Below are 14,572 nucleotides of genomic sequence, written 5' to 3'. Positions count from 1 at the left end.
TGTGAGTTAGAGCAAGCTGGCCTTTGCCACTCTGCCCTTGCTCTGCTCATGCAAAGCAATAGATTTGAACAAATGAGACCTGTCAATCTCTGAAGGCTCTCCACAAATGCCTAAACACTGGGAAACCGAGGTTCTGTGCTTGAGAGCAGAAGAGGAAAACTAATCTGAGGGTTGGCCACACCTCTTGGAACAGGGGCAGGCCCCATGCATCATCCTGGAGAAGGAGGGGCCTCCTCTGGACAGCAGTTTCTGAGGTAAGCACTCCAAAACAAAATGAAAAAGTAGGAAAGACGAAAGCACCAGAGGAGCACACCTGCCGTCTGTCTGTTTGGCTCTTCAGCCTCCTTCCCACCAGGAGAGCCTCAACTCAGGCCTTGTCATGCACACTCAAAGGTGTCATGTGTCAGCAGTAGCTTCCATCATAACTGAATTAAACTTGCAGAGTCCCATCCTATCAGCTGTTTCAGAGCCATGTCCTGAACTCACACACACCTGAACAGTAAGTTCCTTGCGTGGAGTTTTAATGTCGTCCTTTGGACCTTCACGAAGTCCCGCTTCAAACCCTTGGTGTAGCCACCCTCAACATCTTAAATCTCAAGTTGATTTTCTGAAAGGTGTCAAGAGTTAAGAGGACTCTCTCAGTAGAGAGTAGCTGTGCGTCTTCCCCAGAGACAAGGTGATTGTTACACCAGACTCAGCATTGATTCCCAGGGCGAACACTCCATTCTGCAGAAATCATGAACGCGTCATTCCCTCCTTCTGCCCAAGTCCCCAACCCTTAGAAGAAGTGACATTGCCTTGGTCTCCATTTGATAACCAAGTTCTGTTGAGACATGACAGAACTACAGAGAGAGCATGGTGCCTTGTTTGTGTCATACAACATTTTGGCCCTAGGCCACATCTTCCCTGATCAAATGGCTCAGGGAATTTATTAACCTCCCCCACATAAGTGCTGCAGTGCTGGAAATAATTGCAGTGCACTCTTTTAGGAGCCTTTCTCCCTTAAGTGCTTTCTGGGAAACAGCTGCTTTGGAGGACTTGTGCCAAGCAGCCATCTTGTCATAGATCCAGATAATCAAACACTTGTTCCTCATTAGAGGATGTCTTTCATAGGCATTTTCTGTAGAGAGTTCTGAGGTCATAGCAGTGAGAGGAAGGAGAACTGGCTAGGTCCATTTAACACTTTGTTCATCCTGAGGCTAGCTGGCTTCCTTCCCTCTTGACCAGAGAAACAGAAATTTTGAGTTTTCATTCTAGTTGAGTGAAGGAAGCCAGCTAGGGGGGCTCAGCTGATCCCACTTGTCCTTTACGTGTGTGGAAGGTGGATCGCTGTCTCCCTGGATTGAGAGTTGTGTAGATCCTGGATCTTTGAACAAATTGCACAACCTGGTGGCTTCTAGAGATACTGGTTTCATTGGAAGACTCAGCTAGTGTTCCTAAAGGGAGGTGCTCCTCCTGGAGGAAGCCTGGAGCCTTCTTTCTGCCCTGTAGGTGGTAGAACTAACTTATGGAGAGCTTTCATAGACTGACAGGTCGCCGTTCTTCAGATTTGTCCCTTCACATGAGCAAACCAAGAACAGCAGGGGGCAGTTTTTCATAATTGAAAGCTTTCTCCTTCTGTGGCTTTTCTAATTCCTATCATGTCTCACGTGGAATCTGTGGGACAGAAGAAGGAAGTCTTGAATTATTAAAAATTTGCCCTGGCTGGTAATGTTATCTTGCAGCAATGATTTTTTGTTAATTAAAGGCTTCCTTCTTCCATCCTGCAGCTCCTGTGGCATGCAAAGAATGAAAGGGATTATACAGGAGTCAAAAAAGCCACAGGACAGAAGTATGAAGTTTTTAATTACCGAAAACCCTTCCCTACTGGTGGCATCATCAACTTGCGTTATTGACCAGAATTTCAGCCACTCTGTCATTAATTTAATCATCATTTTGAAACAATGGCATTTAAAGAGAAGAGCATATGAATTATCACCATTTAATCCTGGTGGCACATTTGTTAGTGGGTACTTCAAAAGCTTTTTGTTATTTCAAAAGTGGCTTCACCATTCTCTTTTCTATGGCAAAAGAGTTCTCATACCTTCTACAGCATCACCTCCTAAAGTTACATGGGAAAGGCAGGATTATGTGGTTTATTTTATTTATTTATTTAAAATATTTCTATCCCGCCTTTCTCCCCAAAAGGTCCTAAGGTGGCTTACATCATTAAAACAGTATTTAAAAGCTAAAAACAGTAAGTATACCAATATTAAACTTTAAAAACAATTAAACAAATATTATATTAAAATGGAAATCAAGATCTATATTAAAACACATTTAAAACAACAGAGCGCAACAGTCCATTTAAAACCCCTCTCAGACCACCATCATTAAGGAAAGGCCTGCCTGCCGAGAAAGGTTTTGCCTGTCGGCAGAAGGACACCAAAGATGGGGCCAGCCTAGCTTCCCATGGGAGGGAGTTCCAGAGTCTGGGAGCAGCAACAGAGAAGACCCTCTCCCACGTCCCCACCAAACACACCTGGTTCAAAGTTGTTTGTTTAAAGTATAAACCCCATGCTCTGTCCCCAATTCTTTCCCTAGTTATGCTTTAGGAAAAGTCCTTTTGCTATGTTTCACTTTTTTTCTTGCTCCTCATTTTTTGTTATTACATGCTGTCAAGTCACCTCTGAGTTAATGGTGATCCTCTGTATGAGTGACCTCCAAAATGTCTTGTCCTCAGTTACCCTGTTCAGCTCTTGTAGACTCAAGGCTGTGGCTTCTTTTAGGGAGTCAGTCCATCTCCTGTATGACCTTCCTCTTTTCTTGCTGCCTTCAACTCTATCTAGCATTATTGTCTTTTCTAGCAAATCTAGCAAATTCTCATGATATGCCCAAAGTATGACAGCCCCAGTTTTGTCATTTTTGCTTCCAGAAATAGTGCAAGCTTGATTCGTTCTAGAACCCACACTTTTTTCTGTCCCCTTTTTCCAGTGTCCAGCTTTCACATCCATACGTTGTAATTGGTAATACAATAGCATGGATGATCTTAGCCTTGGCCTTTAGTAGTATGTCTTTACATTTAATATTTTCTAATCCTTTATTGCTGCCCTTCCAAGTCTCAGTCTTCTGATTTCTTAGCTGTAGTCTCCATTTGAATTGATGATTAAACCAAGGTATAAAAAATCAGTAACAGTTTCATTTTCTTCATGTCAACATTAAAATTGTGTAGTTTTTCTAGTCATTTTTTTATCTTAGTGTTCAACTGCAGCTTGCCTTTGCATTTTCTTCTTTCACTGTCATAGGAAGTTGTTTCAAGTCATTGTTGCATTGTGCCACTCTGCATATCTTTTTAAAATTAATTATTTTATTAAAACATATCAAAAATACATTATTCCATTTCTAGCTAGAAAGAAGAGACCATATATTACAGTGACTGGTGTACTGTAGTTACACATTCTTAGACTAAGTGCAACAGCTGTAAAGAGAGCTAAAGAACATGCCTCCAAAATTTCAAAACATAGGACTTTAGTCATTGATACTGTGTATTCTTATTTGCATACTTGATAGAAAGCAGTCAGGTATTGCGATTTGTCTGTGACTCTAAGCCTTTAGATATTCCTAGTTTAGGAGGCAATTGTTCTGAAAGACCTACAGGTATTAACCAAGTTTTATCCAACAAATTTGAAATAGTCCACATTTTTCCAGCACTGAGTAAACTTCAGTCTGGCCATTGCTAGCAGCGATGCAATTAGATTCTTGTGGAGAGCAGAGAATTAAACCCTGCAAATAGCAATGAAAGCAAAATATTACCCCTTATCTGTAGATTTTTGTCCTGTGCTGTTGTTTATAATTTCTAGGACATTGGTCCATAATCTGGAGGCTTCTGGGCATTCAAGCCACATGTGATGGACCCCACACCCACTTCAGCGATTCAGAGGATTTGAAAGGCACAACTCTTGCAAATGGGTTGGAGTTTGGTGCCACCTCTCAGCCACCTTATTTGTGCATAATTGCTGAAGTTGCTTTAATAAGGGTTAATTTCCAGATTTTGTCCCATTAGCTTACTAGTATCTTAATATCCAAGATGGTTTCCCATGGCAGTTTAGCGCCTTATGTTTCAGAATATAGTATTTATGTCAACTATGCCCAGATTGATTTGAGACGACCTGTGCTGTTTGCATCTGTTGATATACAAAGTTCTTCAAATGTTTAAAATTAGGAATTATTTCTTTGTTTCTTGCTAATTTATGGATTCTAAAAAGCATACATCCTCACTAAACTTCCTGAGGATATACGTTTTCTACCACCTCCACATCCAGCTCTTCTTGAATCAATGTGCTTGGCAATGATAAAAATGATACCCACTACCTTGGGTGACTTCTGAAAGGGTATCACAGGATGTTTTGCCACAGGTTGATTCAGTTGAGTCAAATTTGGATGGCAATGATGAGGCTGTGCCAAGATCTCTTTCTCTATTCATTTCCTCACTCTATTCCCATGTTGGAGGCCTTCAGCCATTATCCCCCTATGAGGATATTTGTACCTGGATTGACCTTAAGTTGAGAGTGGTTAAATCTCTTGAACTTGAAAAACCTGCTGCCAATAGTCATTTATCCAGTTTTCAAGACAGTAATGTCTACTGCTAGCATTCTATTATAAATTTGTGTGTTAACTACCTTGATGGAGCTTATCACAAAATCTTGGCAGATACCACTTTCAAAACCACCAACCTCCATGCCTCTTCTTATGCAGAAAAAATATGCCTCAGCCCTCCTCCCCCACTTGACTCTCCTGCATAGCTATGAGACCACAGTGACTAATTTCTGACCACATCTGACTACCTGTAACTGAAAACAGAGTAAATTGTTATAGAATATCAGCCTTGCGTGCAGTAAATATAGAACACTACAACACTTTTAAAGGCTAATCAATAATAAACTTGGAATTTTTTTCAGTTGGATAGTATGATCTTTGGTCTCTATTATGCTATAATAAAATCTCTTAGATCGCAATCCTTTGCACTTCCACGGATGTATCAAACATATTTCAAATACATTTGACAAATGTATCAAACATATTTGAGACATTTCTCACACTGCTGGCTCTTGTTTTCTCTGAAGCTCCTTTTCTCTTGTTTTTCTAAATGGGTTTTGCAATTTTTTTCAGTGCTTGTTTTAATATAATTTATTTAATTGTATTTGAATACAATGTACCGGTTTTAGCTGTTCCTTAAAAAAAAAAAGAGGCAGTGAATGGGGCAGATGTCGTAATTTATTTATGTGCTTTGCTCCAAAACCATGGAGATCACTGTACAGTATAGGCACTGGCACAGTATTTTACTTTGTCGTAGGTAGTTGGTGCTACTAACTGTTATTAATTCACTTAAAATATAATATTAATAAAAGTGTACGTTTGGAGAATTCAGGAAACATGAAGCATGTATTTCAGAATGTGGAAGTCTATTTCACTTACTTATATCCCACAATTCCCACAGTGGATGGTCCAAGGCAACTCATGGGAGAAATTAAAAATAAATATAGCCGGAAAGTCAATGAGTTAATGAGTTGTAATAAAATACAACTGAAGAGGTCCTGTGGAGGTGATTTGAAGTTGGTCTGTGTAACTTTTGTGGGTATGCACAGGAGCGTAGGGCCATGCAGCTTAGGAATCTTTATTTTACACTAAACGTCAGCAATGATGTGACAGCCCTGAAGCTCCTTCAGAAATATTGGCAGCGCAGTCTCTTTCTGAGCTTTGTATCATCATGGATGTTATCAAGATGCACTTCTCTGTTATGTAAACTGTCGCTGAATGTTGGGACATGTCAAAACAAGTAACACACAGTCCCAAAGGAAAGAAAGTAAAAAATGTCAGGAAAGAAATAATCTAACTGCAGAGTTCTCTATGCCAGTGGTCCCCACCCTTGGGCCTCCAGATGTTTTTGGACTACAACCCCCAGAAGCCTTCACCACCATATTTGCTGGCCAGGATTTCTGGGAGTTGAAGTCCAAGAACATCTGGAGGCCCAAGGTTGGGGACCACTGCTCTATGCAATCATTTATTTATTTAAAATATTTTTACCCTGCTTTTCTCCTTAAAAGGATCACAGAACTGCAGTTTTATACACCAAGAAAAGTGGCAAACAATGCTTAGTTACCGAATAAGACAAACTAAGCACTATGTTGCTGATATGAAGCTGTATTTTAGCCATGAATTCTGTTGCTAATTTTCAGAACCTTCAACACAAGATCACCAACCATCTCTCGATAGTCTTGTGTTAGTAAAATCTACTAAATAACATTAGTAAAATTAATGACTGAAATCTTGCTGTGCAGTTATGCAGATTTTAGACGTGATTCAATATGCAACAGATAATGCCTATGGAGATTTCTCAGCTTGTGGTAGTTCACTTCCAAAATATGAAATATTATTAGTAAAATTATTGTGTATCTGTCTAATCAAAAGATAAATGAATATTGTTTAAAAAGTTAAAAATAATGACCATCATTCAGCCAATTTGGGTGTGCAGCCCCTGGGCTGCTGGCATCTCTGAAAATTCTCCCTTGACCTTGCAGAGATAACACATCCCTCTTCTATAGGTTCTTGCTATAGAAATGCATTTGAAAACGGTCTAAGTTGGTAGCTCTACATAGAGTTGTTCTTGGAAGCCTATGGATGACTCTTCCTCTCTTGGAAGATGAGCACAGTAATGATTAACAATATTAAACTAGTGAGAACCTCATCAACATTATTTTGGAGATGTTAGCTTTTGCCCCCTTTGACCTGAAGAATTACGAATTTAACATTCATGTCTGGAGCCCCGTTGGTGTTCACATAAGGTTTGCGTAACGTGCTATGCTAATTGCAGCAAAATGGTGAGGTGCCAGGGCTGCATCTCAGCTGTACAGTCAGATTCATTACCAGGTATGCGCCTGAGACAACCCCTGGTCCATCATCAGTTAGCTGCAACTTGGGCTAATATGTTGTAATTAATATGCTATTTCCAAATTCTGAATCTTTGTGTGAAATCATATATTTTAATGTGATTGTCTGGTTGTCCTTTTAAGAGCATGTTAATTTGTCAATTAGATTGGGAATGATGGCTTGTAAAAGAAAACAGTTCTGGAAAAGAATATTAAAATGCAGTTCCAAAGTTTGAAGAAAATGACCTAAGAATTATTATGTCATAAAACAGTTTTATGTAGCTTCCCTCAAGAGGTTCTCCATTGTAGTTCGCTCCTGCTTTTTTTTACCTACACTTAATTTGCTTAAAGTGGTTGACCAGTGCAGTTTCTGGGGGAAAGTGCTAGGAAAAGGAGCAATGCTCCCCCTTACACCAGTCACTTGGCAACAATAAGTATGTAAGTAGCTGAGTTAATGGGAACATGGAACAGAGTTTTGATAAGCTGTACTAATGGGCCATTATTGCGCTTGATGGTTGAAATGTTTCAAGCTATCACTGTATTGATTCTGAACATCCCTTGCTGTTACGTTTTTGGAACTGAGTTTGATTCTGAGAGTTTTAGCTGTTATCAGACTGAATATATAGGCTGGAGTGTGGAATGGTCTCTTCCCATTTCCTTTCATTCTTTCTTCCAAATTTAGTGCTCAGATTGACAGGTCCTGGAAAGACAACTGTAATAAGCCAGATCAGTTTGAACAATGAAAATATATATATGCGAACACACACAATTTGTAGAGCTTTGCTTGCAACTTTGATTATAAAGTATGAAATGCTCAGTCCTGGAGATATAACGGAAGCTCTGAATCAATTGCTTGCTGGAAAACTAAGCAAACTATCAAATTCCCCCAAACAATTTTTTTAAAGAATCTTGCCTCTTGCTCTGGCATTCACCTGGATCTTATTTGGCTATTCCCTTGTGAGGGTTTCTGGGGCAAGGTAGAACAAGAATATGGGCACTAGACTATTTTCCCTCATGCAAAATCCAACTATTCTGTTCAAAGGCAGAGCTCGAAGTCTCGGCGAAGGATCTGCAAAGGTATTATGGCATCTCCTCAGTTGACACATTGCATTTTAATGAACTTCATAATTATCTGTGGGTAGAGGACAAATAACAGTGGACCATCAAAAGCCATTCAGTGCAGATAGTATATCTAGTGGCCTTTCAGTGGCATCCCTATTAATGGAATCTGACTTAATGAAATTTTAGTTGGATATTTTCACACTGGAGTTTCCTTGTGAGGTTCTGTTAGAGGATGCTTCTAATTCATAAGCACAGTTTCACAAAAGACTGAATTGTTCTGTCTCTGCTTTCTGAATGCTGCCATCTTTAATATCAACTTTGTCTACGTTTGTTGTCTTCTACAGAGTCCAAATTGTTCTGATCTGTATAGAAGACAGGAGAGCAATGATGCTGTGTGATAACATACCGTATTTTTCGCACCATAAGACGCACTTTCCCCCCACAAAACATGGGGGTGTAAAGTCTGTGCGTCTTATGGAGCGAAGAAAACAGATTATATTTTCCTGTTTTCTTCTCCTAAAAAATTGGTGCGTCTTATGGAAAGGTGTGTCTTATGGAGCGAAAAATACGGTATATCACCTAATTGCATGAGCAAGTGAATGAGTTCTTGCTGGTGTAATGATAATATATGATTATCTGTGTAGATAGGGGCAGTTTGATGTGCTGCTGATCTTCAGCTCAAACATACCCCATTGTGTTATCTGGGACTTTTTGGATGGATGGCTTGGATGATAGTCCTGCCTCTTCCACCCTCACCACAAACACTTGGTATGCTACTCCTCCTGTCTGCTTCATCTACCATAGTGACCCCATCCAGAACTTCTCTAGAGAGAGTGACCAATAGTTAAAACTATTTTGAAAGGCTCCCCCTAGCCCATCCCCTCAGTATCAGTGGAAAACACTGTTCATTCCTTGGATGTGTGAGAGAGTGTTGGCTTTTTATATATTGGGAACAGATTAATGTACACAATCTTGGCTTTCCTTGGGTCATTCTGCACTTTTTTTAAAAAGCAGGCCATATTCTATCTAGAGATATGTCAGGTGGGTCCTGAGCTCAGTCACACATTGGTTTACCAGATGGTCATGAGATTTCTGCCTAGTGCCCCTAAAGCTATTCCACAGGGCTATAGCAACCTCCGTGACCTTTTAAGGAGGAGTTGTCTTACTTGACTTGTGTCAAGCTGCAGTCTGGTCTCTGCCATCTCTACCGGCTTCTGAATTATCATCTGAACACAGTGTGCTGGAAGGATGCTTCTTTTGGAAATGTTATTCCCCATACTATGCTTCAAATACTTATCCTCCTGCCTCCACTTCTTAATTTGTGGAATTAAGATTAGCTGCTAGTCCTCACCAATTAGTGTGATTGCATAGAAGGAAACAGGTTGTCTTTTGGTCTTTGAATGTTCATCTCTGTTTTCACAGGACCCAGCCTTTCTATCCCTTTCAGCATCTGCTGATAACAGAATGTTTTTTCCTGTAGTTTCTGAATTTATAGGGCTGTGGAGTAGCATGCCAATACATGACTTGTAGATGGAAGGGGAAGGACTACTACCAAAACTGTCTGTCAAGAAGGTTCTGAAGGGCTGGCTGTGTGCAGGTCCAGACCCCTAGTGTGAATGTAGAAATGGCCACTTGAAGAACAGACATTATAAAGAGCAGTGTATTTGAAGGTACCATGATTGAAGCAAACTGTGCTGCATATATACCACTCCATAGTGCTTGACGTTCTCTCTCTCTGGACAGTTTACAGTTTTGCAGGCTACACATTGCCTCCTATCTCCCACCCTCATGAACTGAGTATTCAGTTTACTGACCTCAGAAGGATGGAAGGTTGAGTCAACTTTGAGCCTGGGATCAAACTCAAGATGTGAGCAGAGTCTTCAGTGCAGTACTACAGTTTAACTACTCTGCCACAAGGTTCATTACTGCTCTGTAGCTGTTTTAAGTTGTGAAACAGTTTTAGAAGAAGGACTGACATAGCTGCTTCTCCCTTTCAGAAGATTTATTAGTTAAATAAATTTGTATCTCATCTTAAAAAAAACACCCTAATATAAAAACAAATACATTAAAACACTATTAAAAACACAAAATGACTTGTTTAAGATTCTGTCTTAGCTTTTGTTTCCCAGCCCTTGGAGGGTAGCACTGAACAAAAATCTGAAGATAGCAATAAAAGCAGGAGTTGTGTACAAAGTACAGTATACTTGGTATACTGAGTTGAAGTGTGCTGATAATAAATAATGCAATTAAATGCCAAGTACGTTAGAATGGTGCAGAAATCCTAAAATACTGTCCATCTTGCATAACTTACGAAACTCAATTTCCTTTTTAAAAAAAGAACAAGACAGTAAGATCAAAACACCTTCATTTTAAGAGAGTGTGTGGGTATAGGGGTATGCTGTAAATGAGTAAATGTCATGTTGATGAACGTTTGCTGTTTACATGGTACAGAAATTATACTGGGTGCTTTAATTTCTGTGCTTTGGGAGCAGGGCTTAAATTAATTGTATTCTTAGAAACTTAAGTTCTGACATTTGCATTTTGCAACAGAACGTTACACATTGAATTACTTGCTTCATGGATGTTTGTTGTTACCGTGTTATAGTTCTGCCACATATTTATACATATTTATATATCGTCTGTTCTTACGTCAGAATCAGGGCTTTTATGATGATGTTGCAATTAACCTGTCAGGAGTCCGTTCCCCATACGATTCTCCTGTTTTGACTTCTCTGGATAATGACAGGCTGTTAGCCACTTTTGTCCAGAATGCACATAGATTCGCGTTCTGCTTTCCGCTATATTGATTTTGGGGCTGGTGTTTGAGTGTGTGTGTGTGTGTGTGTCTGCCTTCCAGGTACACAGGTACAACTCCATCACCCCCGCCGGGTTCGCACTACACCTCTCCTTCAGAGAACATGTGGAACACAGGTGGCGCCTACAACATGAGCACAGGGATGGCTGTTGCTGGTACTGTACTTTCTTGTCTGTCATTGCTGGGCTAAGCTAATCCACTGTTTTCCTTCTCAAATCAGTTTGGAGCCAGGGGTCCGAATAATCGGGACATCCGCCTGAAGTCTAGAGGGCCTAAACTCAATCTCTCTCTCTCTCTCTCTCTCTCTCTCTCTCTCTCTCTCTCTCTCTCTCTTTGAAGGTTCACTGGCAACTTCCCATATACATAGTTCATAGGTTGTAGAGCTTTTCATATATTAAAAGCAAAGATTGATGACTTTGGCAGGTTGTTTCTTGCCCCGCCCCAACCAGTTGCTACACAGCCTGCTAAAAATTGGGGGGGGGGGGACCCAAGTACTTTGTGGATAAAATGCCTCCAGTTTGAAAAACGGATATTTTGGGGGATGATAAGTGAAGTGGTGAATTGGCTTCCCTGAGTTGCAGCCCACCTCTCTTTTGCCATAAAACAAAAGTTTTGAGGAGCCCATCGGGCCACTAATATAGCCTCGGGGTGGCAGGCAGCCCCATGGTGGGACCTGCCTGTGTCCTTGGTAAAGTGACAGCCTGTGGCAAGTATTATATTTTTATTTACACCCAGGGCTGAAAGGAAGCAAGGAAACTCAAGAGCAGCATGTACTCTGAGTTAAAGATCTCCAGCAACAGGCGTAGTGGGATAGGATCATTGGGGGGGGGGGGGGGAGAGAGAGAGAGCTTGCTGGCTGACCTGGCTGAGGGTCTAGATCATGCAGCGTCTCCTTGTTCCATGTAGGGATACATTAGAAGGAGAAGCTTATTAAGTCTTCATTATTGATAAAGCAAATCTTCATAGGTTTGCTCAAGACATGTTAGTTTCTTTTGTCTCTCCTTGTGTAGAAGGGATATAGATCTGGGTGCAGAATATCACGTTCCCATATTATCACCATTGAGGTGTTCATGGTACTGTTTGTCCTGGCAGCAGTCATGCAGCATACGTGGAACCTTCAGTCTGATGATGATTAGTGGTCTCCTCTTCAGAAACACACGGGTGAAGTTAGGAAGCCCTCAGGAAGGGAGGCCCTTCCTTTTCCATTTGAAAACTCTTCTCCGTGTCTGCTGCCCTACTGGCCTACTGAGACGGACAATTGCCTTTTGCACTGGCCCTGTCATTCTTTTCTTGTTCTTTGTGTTTCTTACTATAATCATCATTTCCTCTCCACACTGGTAAATTATTTAAACACACTGGAAAATTGTAGGATTACTACTGGGAGAAGGTGCTTTTCCCCACATTCCATTGGGTCCTTAAGGTGTATGCTACTGTTTGAGGCACAAGCTAAATAGAAAGTCAGGATTCATTGTTTTGCCCCCTTGTGATGAAATGATATGGGAAAACATCTAATCCTGTAGCAGTGGTGGAGTAAAGGAGATGTGCATCTGGATGACTATTTAAAATGGAAGCCCTATGTAAGCTGCCTTGGGCTTTTCAGAAGAAGAGGAACAGAAGTGCAGTAAAAATAATTCTGCATGAAAGTACCAAGTTTCAAGGACTTTGTGCAAGGGCATTTTGGACTGCCTAGGATGTGGCTGTCTACTCTTCTAGTGAGCTAGATTAGCAGTTCCCAATCCTGGGCCCCCAGATGGGTTCATGGACAGCAGTTCCCAGAAGCCTTCATCACCAGTTGTGCTGGCCAGGGTTTCTGGGAGTTGCAGTCCAAGGACACCTAGATTACCCAAAGTTGGGAACCACTGGTCTAGAAAATACAGTAGTCCGGTGCCTGTTTGATGCCCTGCGCCCTGCAGTCTCCCCCTGACTCTGTAACTTCCCAGCTCCTAGTAGAGGACGTTTCTAGTTCTCTTCCTAAACACACCCATATACATGGAACAGATGCAAGAACATCCAGTTAATATGATAAAAGGTGAGGAAGTACCTATTTTGTTCTTGCAGACTGAGAGAAGCAGACTGAGTTCTGGGTTCACAGCAGCATCTGCCAGGCGAGTGTCTTCATGAACCATTCCATCCCTATTTTCTCTTAGAAGTTAAATATCCTGGCAACAACCTGCTCCTTCTGAGAAATGACCTGTAGGGAATGGGTGGCACAGTAAGCATATCTGCACAGATTATCTTGTGTGTCTGTAATATATTCCATGTAGTGTCCTCTTTGGCCAAACAAGGGCTAAGGAGGGTCTTTGAAAGCCTGCATTTCTATCTGTGTCTTGATTAGTGCCTTCCTCATTTCTTAATCCTCTTCCCTTTTATCTTGTGCTGCAGGGATGCCCACAGCCTATGATCTCAGCAGTGTGATTGCTGGTGGCACCAATGTTGGCCACAACAACCTTATTCCTCTAGGTGAGTTTGTATGCATTGTGGAGGGACTGTATTGAAATGGGAGAATCCCAGGAAGTGTAGTCTACATTGGTGAGCTGAAGGCCTCCAGGCTTCAATACTCCTGGCTGAGGGCTTGTGAGGAAACACTTTGAAAGACCACCTTGCTTCATCCTAGTTCAGCTTCTCATGTGCTGTGCCTTCGCTTGGCCACAGAATGGACTTTCTATTCCTTATCTTTGAGTCAATCACCTGCATTAAGGCCAAGGGAAGAGTATCCTAGCTGGCTGGTCAAAGCTAATGCTAGGAAACAGGGTGCTGGTGTCCAATCCGGATTCCGTCCCGGTATTGCTGGCATTTTTAAATTCACGCCCTAACTTCAAACCTTGTCGAATTGTTGCTTTTTAGTAACTTTTTTCCTTCCAGTAAGGATGGGCAGCTCCCATGGATTGGCCAGATGCTTGAGGGTTTGCATGCCCCAAGAGGCCTAAGAAGATGGATGGAGCTCAATAGGTTTTTTGACATCATATATTCATATTCATATATATATATATATATATATATATACATCTGCCATTGTGTGCTGTCAAGTTGCTTACAACATGCAACAACTCTAACACAGTTTTCAAGGTTTGTGAGATGTTCAAAGAATGGTTCACCAAGGCCATCCTATCAGTTGGTTTCCCATCACTGTGTGTGGACTTGAACCCAGGTCTCCTGATGTATAAAAATATGTGTTTATAAATATATGTGTAAAGACACACACATATATACACCTATATGTACATGTAACATAGTGTGGCTCTAATAGTGAGTTGAGATGTAGCACAAATAGGAATATAATTGGAATTCTTGGAAAGGTTATCAACATAACCATCATTCAAGTCCCATGCTCCAACTAGAGGTACTGCAGAAGGATATAAAACCTCTGTACAAGTGTCTAGGAGAAACAATCACACACCAGAGCAGGAGGTTCCAGTAATGATAGGTGACTGGAGCGCAGGAGTAGGAAACCAAACAGAACCAAGGATTGTTTAGAGAGTTTGGTTTAAGAGTCAGAAATGAAAGCCGCACAGTTGCTCATAGAATTCTCAGAAGCCAAGTTTTTGTATTCCATACTCAAGCAACTAAAGAGATGACTTATAAATGAACATCAGGATAGAAATTAGATAGACTGCATAGGCAAAAGAAGATGGAGGAGCTGTATTCTCTCTTTGAAAAAGACAAAAACCAGACTGGTGTATGTTATGAACTATTAATGTTGAAATTTAGAGTAAACCACACTAAAACAATTGGGGTGAATTTAAAGTCCATGTGAAGGATGGATAACTAAACTCAATTGATCCCAAACCAG

The 14,572-nt window shown here is 40.9% G+C and overlaps 1 protein-coding gene across 10 annotated transcripts in view; it reads left to right on the top strand.

The window, feature by feature from the left end:
* The window catches only part of CARM1 (coactivator associated arginine methyltransferase 1), a 63,951-nt gene that overhangs the window by 38,870 nt on the left and 10,509 nt on the right, over positions 1 to 14,572 (top strand). For 3 of the 10 annotated variants that reach the window (XM_020791595.3, XM_020791593.3, XM_020791592.3), the window contains exons 13-14: positions 10,825 to 10,937; positions 13,165 to 13,242. The exons of 2 other annotated variants lie outside the window; for them this stretch is intronic. In XM_020791595.3, the coding sequence (XP_020647254.2) occupies positions 10,825 to 10,937; positions 13,165 to 13,242 (191 nt within the window). Of the gene's footprint in view, positions 1 to 2,187; positions 2,237 to 10,824; positions 10,938 to 13,164; positions 13,243 to 14,572 lie in introns of those variants that run through there. 5 more of the 10 variants (XR_013542342.1, XR_013542343.1, XR_013542344.1 and 2 more) reach the window with 3 other exon arrangements.

This window comes from Pogona vitticeps, chromosome 2 (genome assembly GCF_051106095.1).
Source record: "Pogona vitticeps strain Pit_001003342236 chromosome 2, PviZW2.1, whole genome shotgun sequence".
Lineage (NCBI taxonomy): Eukaryota > Metazoa > Chordata > Lepidosauria > Squamata > Agamidae > Pogona > Pogona vitticeps.
This window is presented reverse-complemented; position numbering and strand designations above follow the sequence as displayed.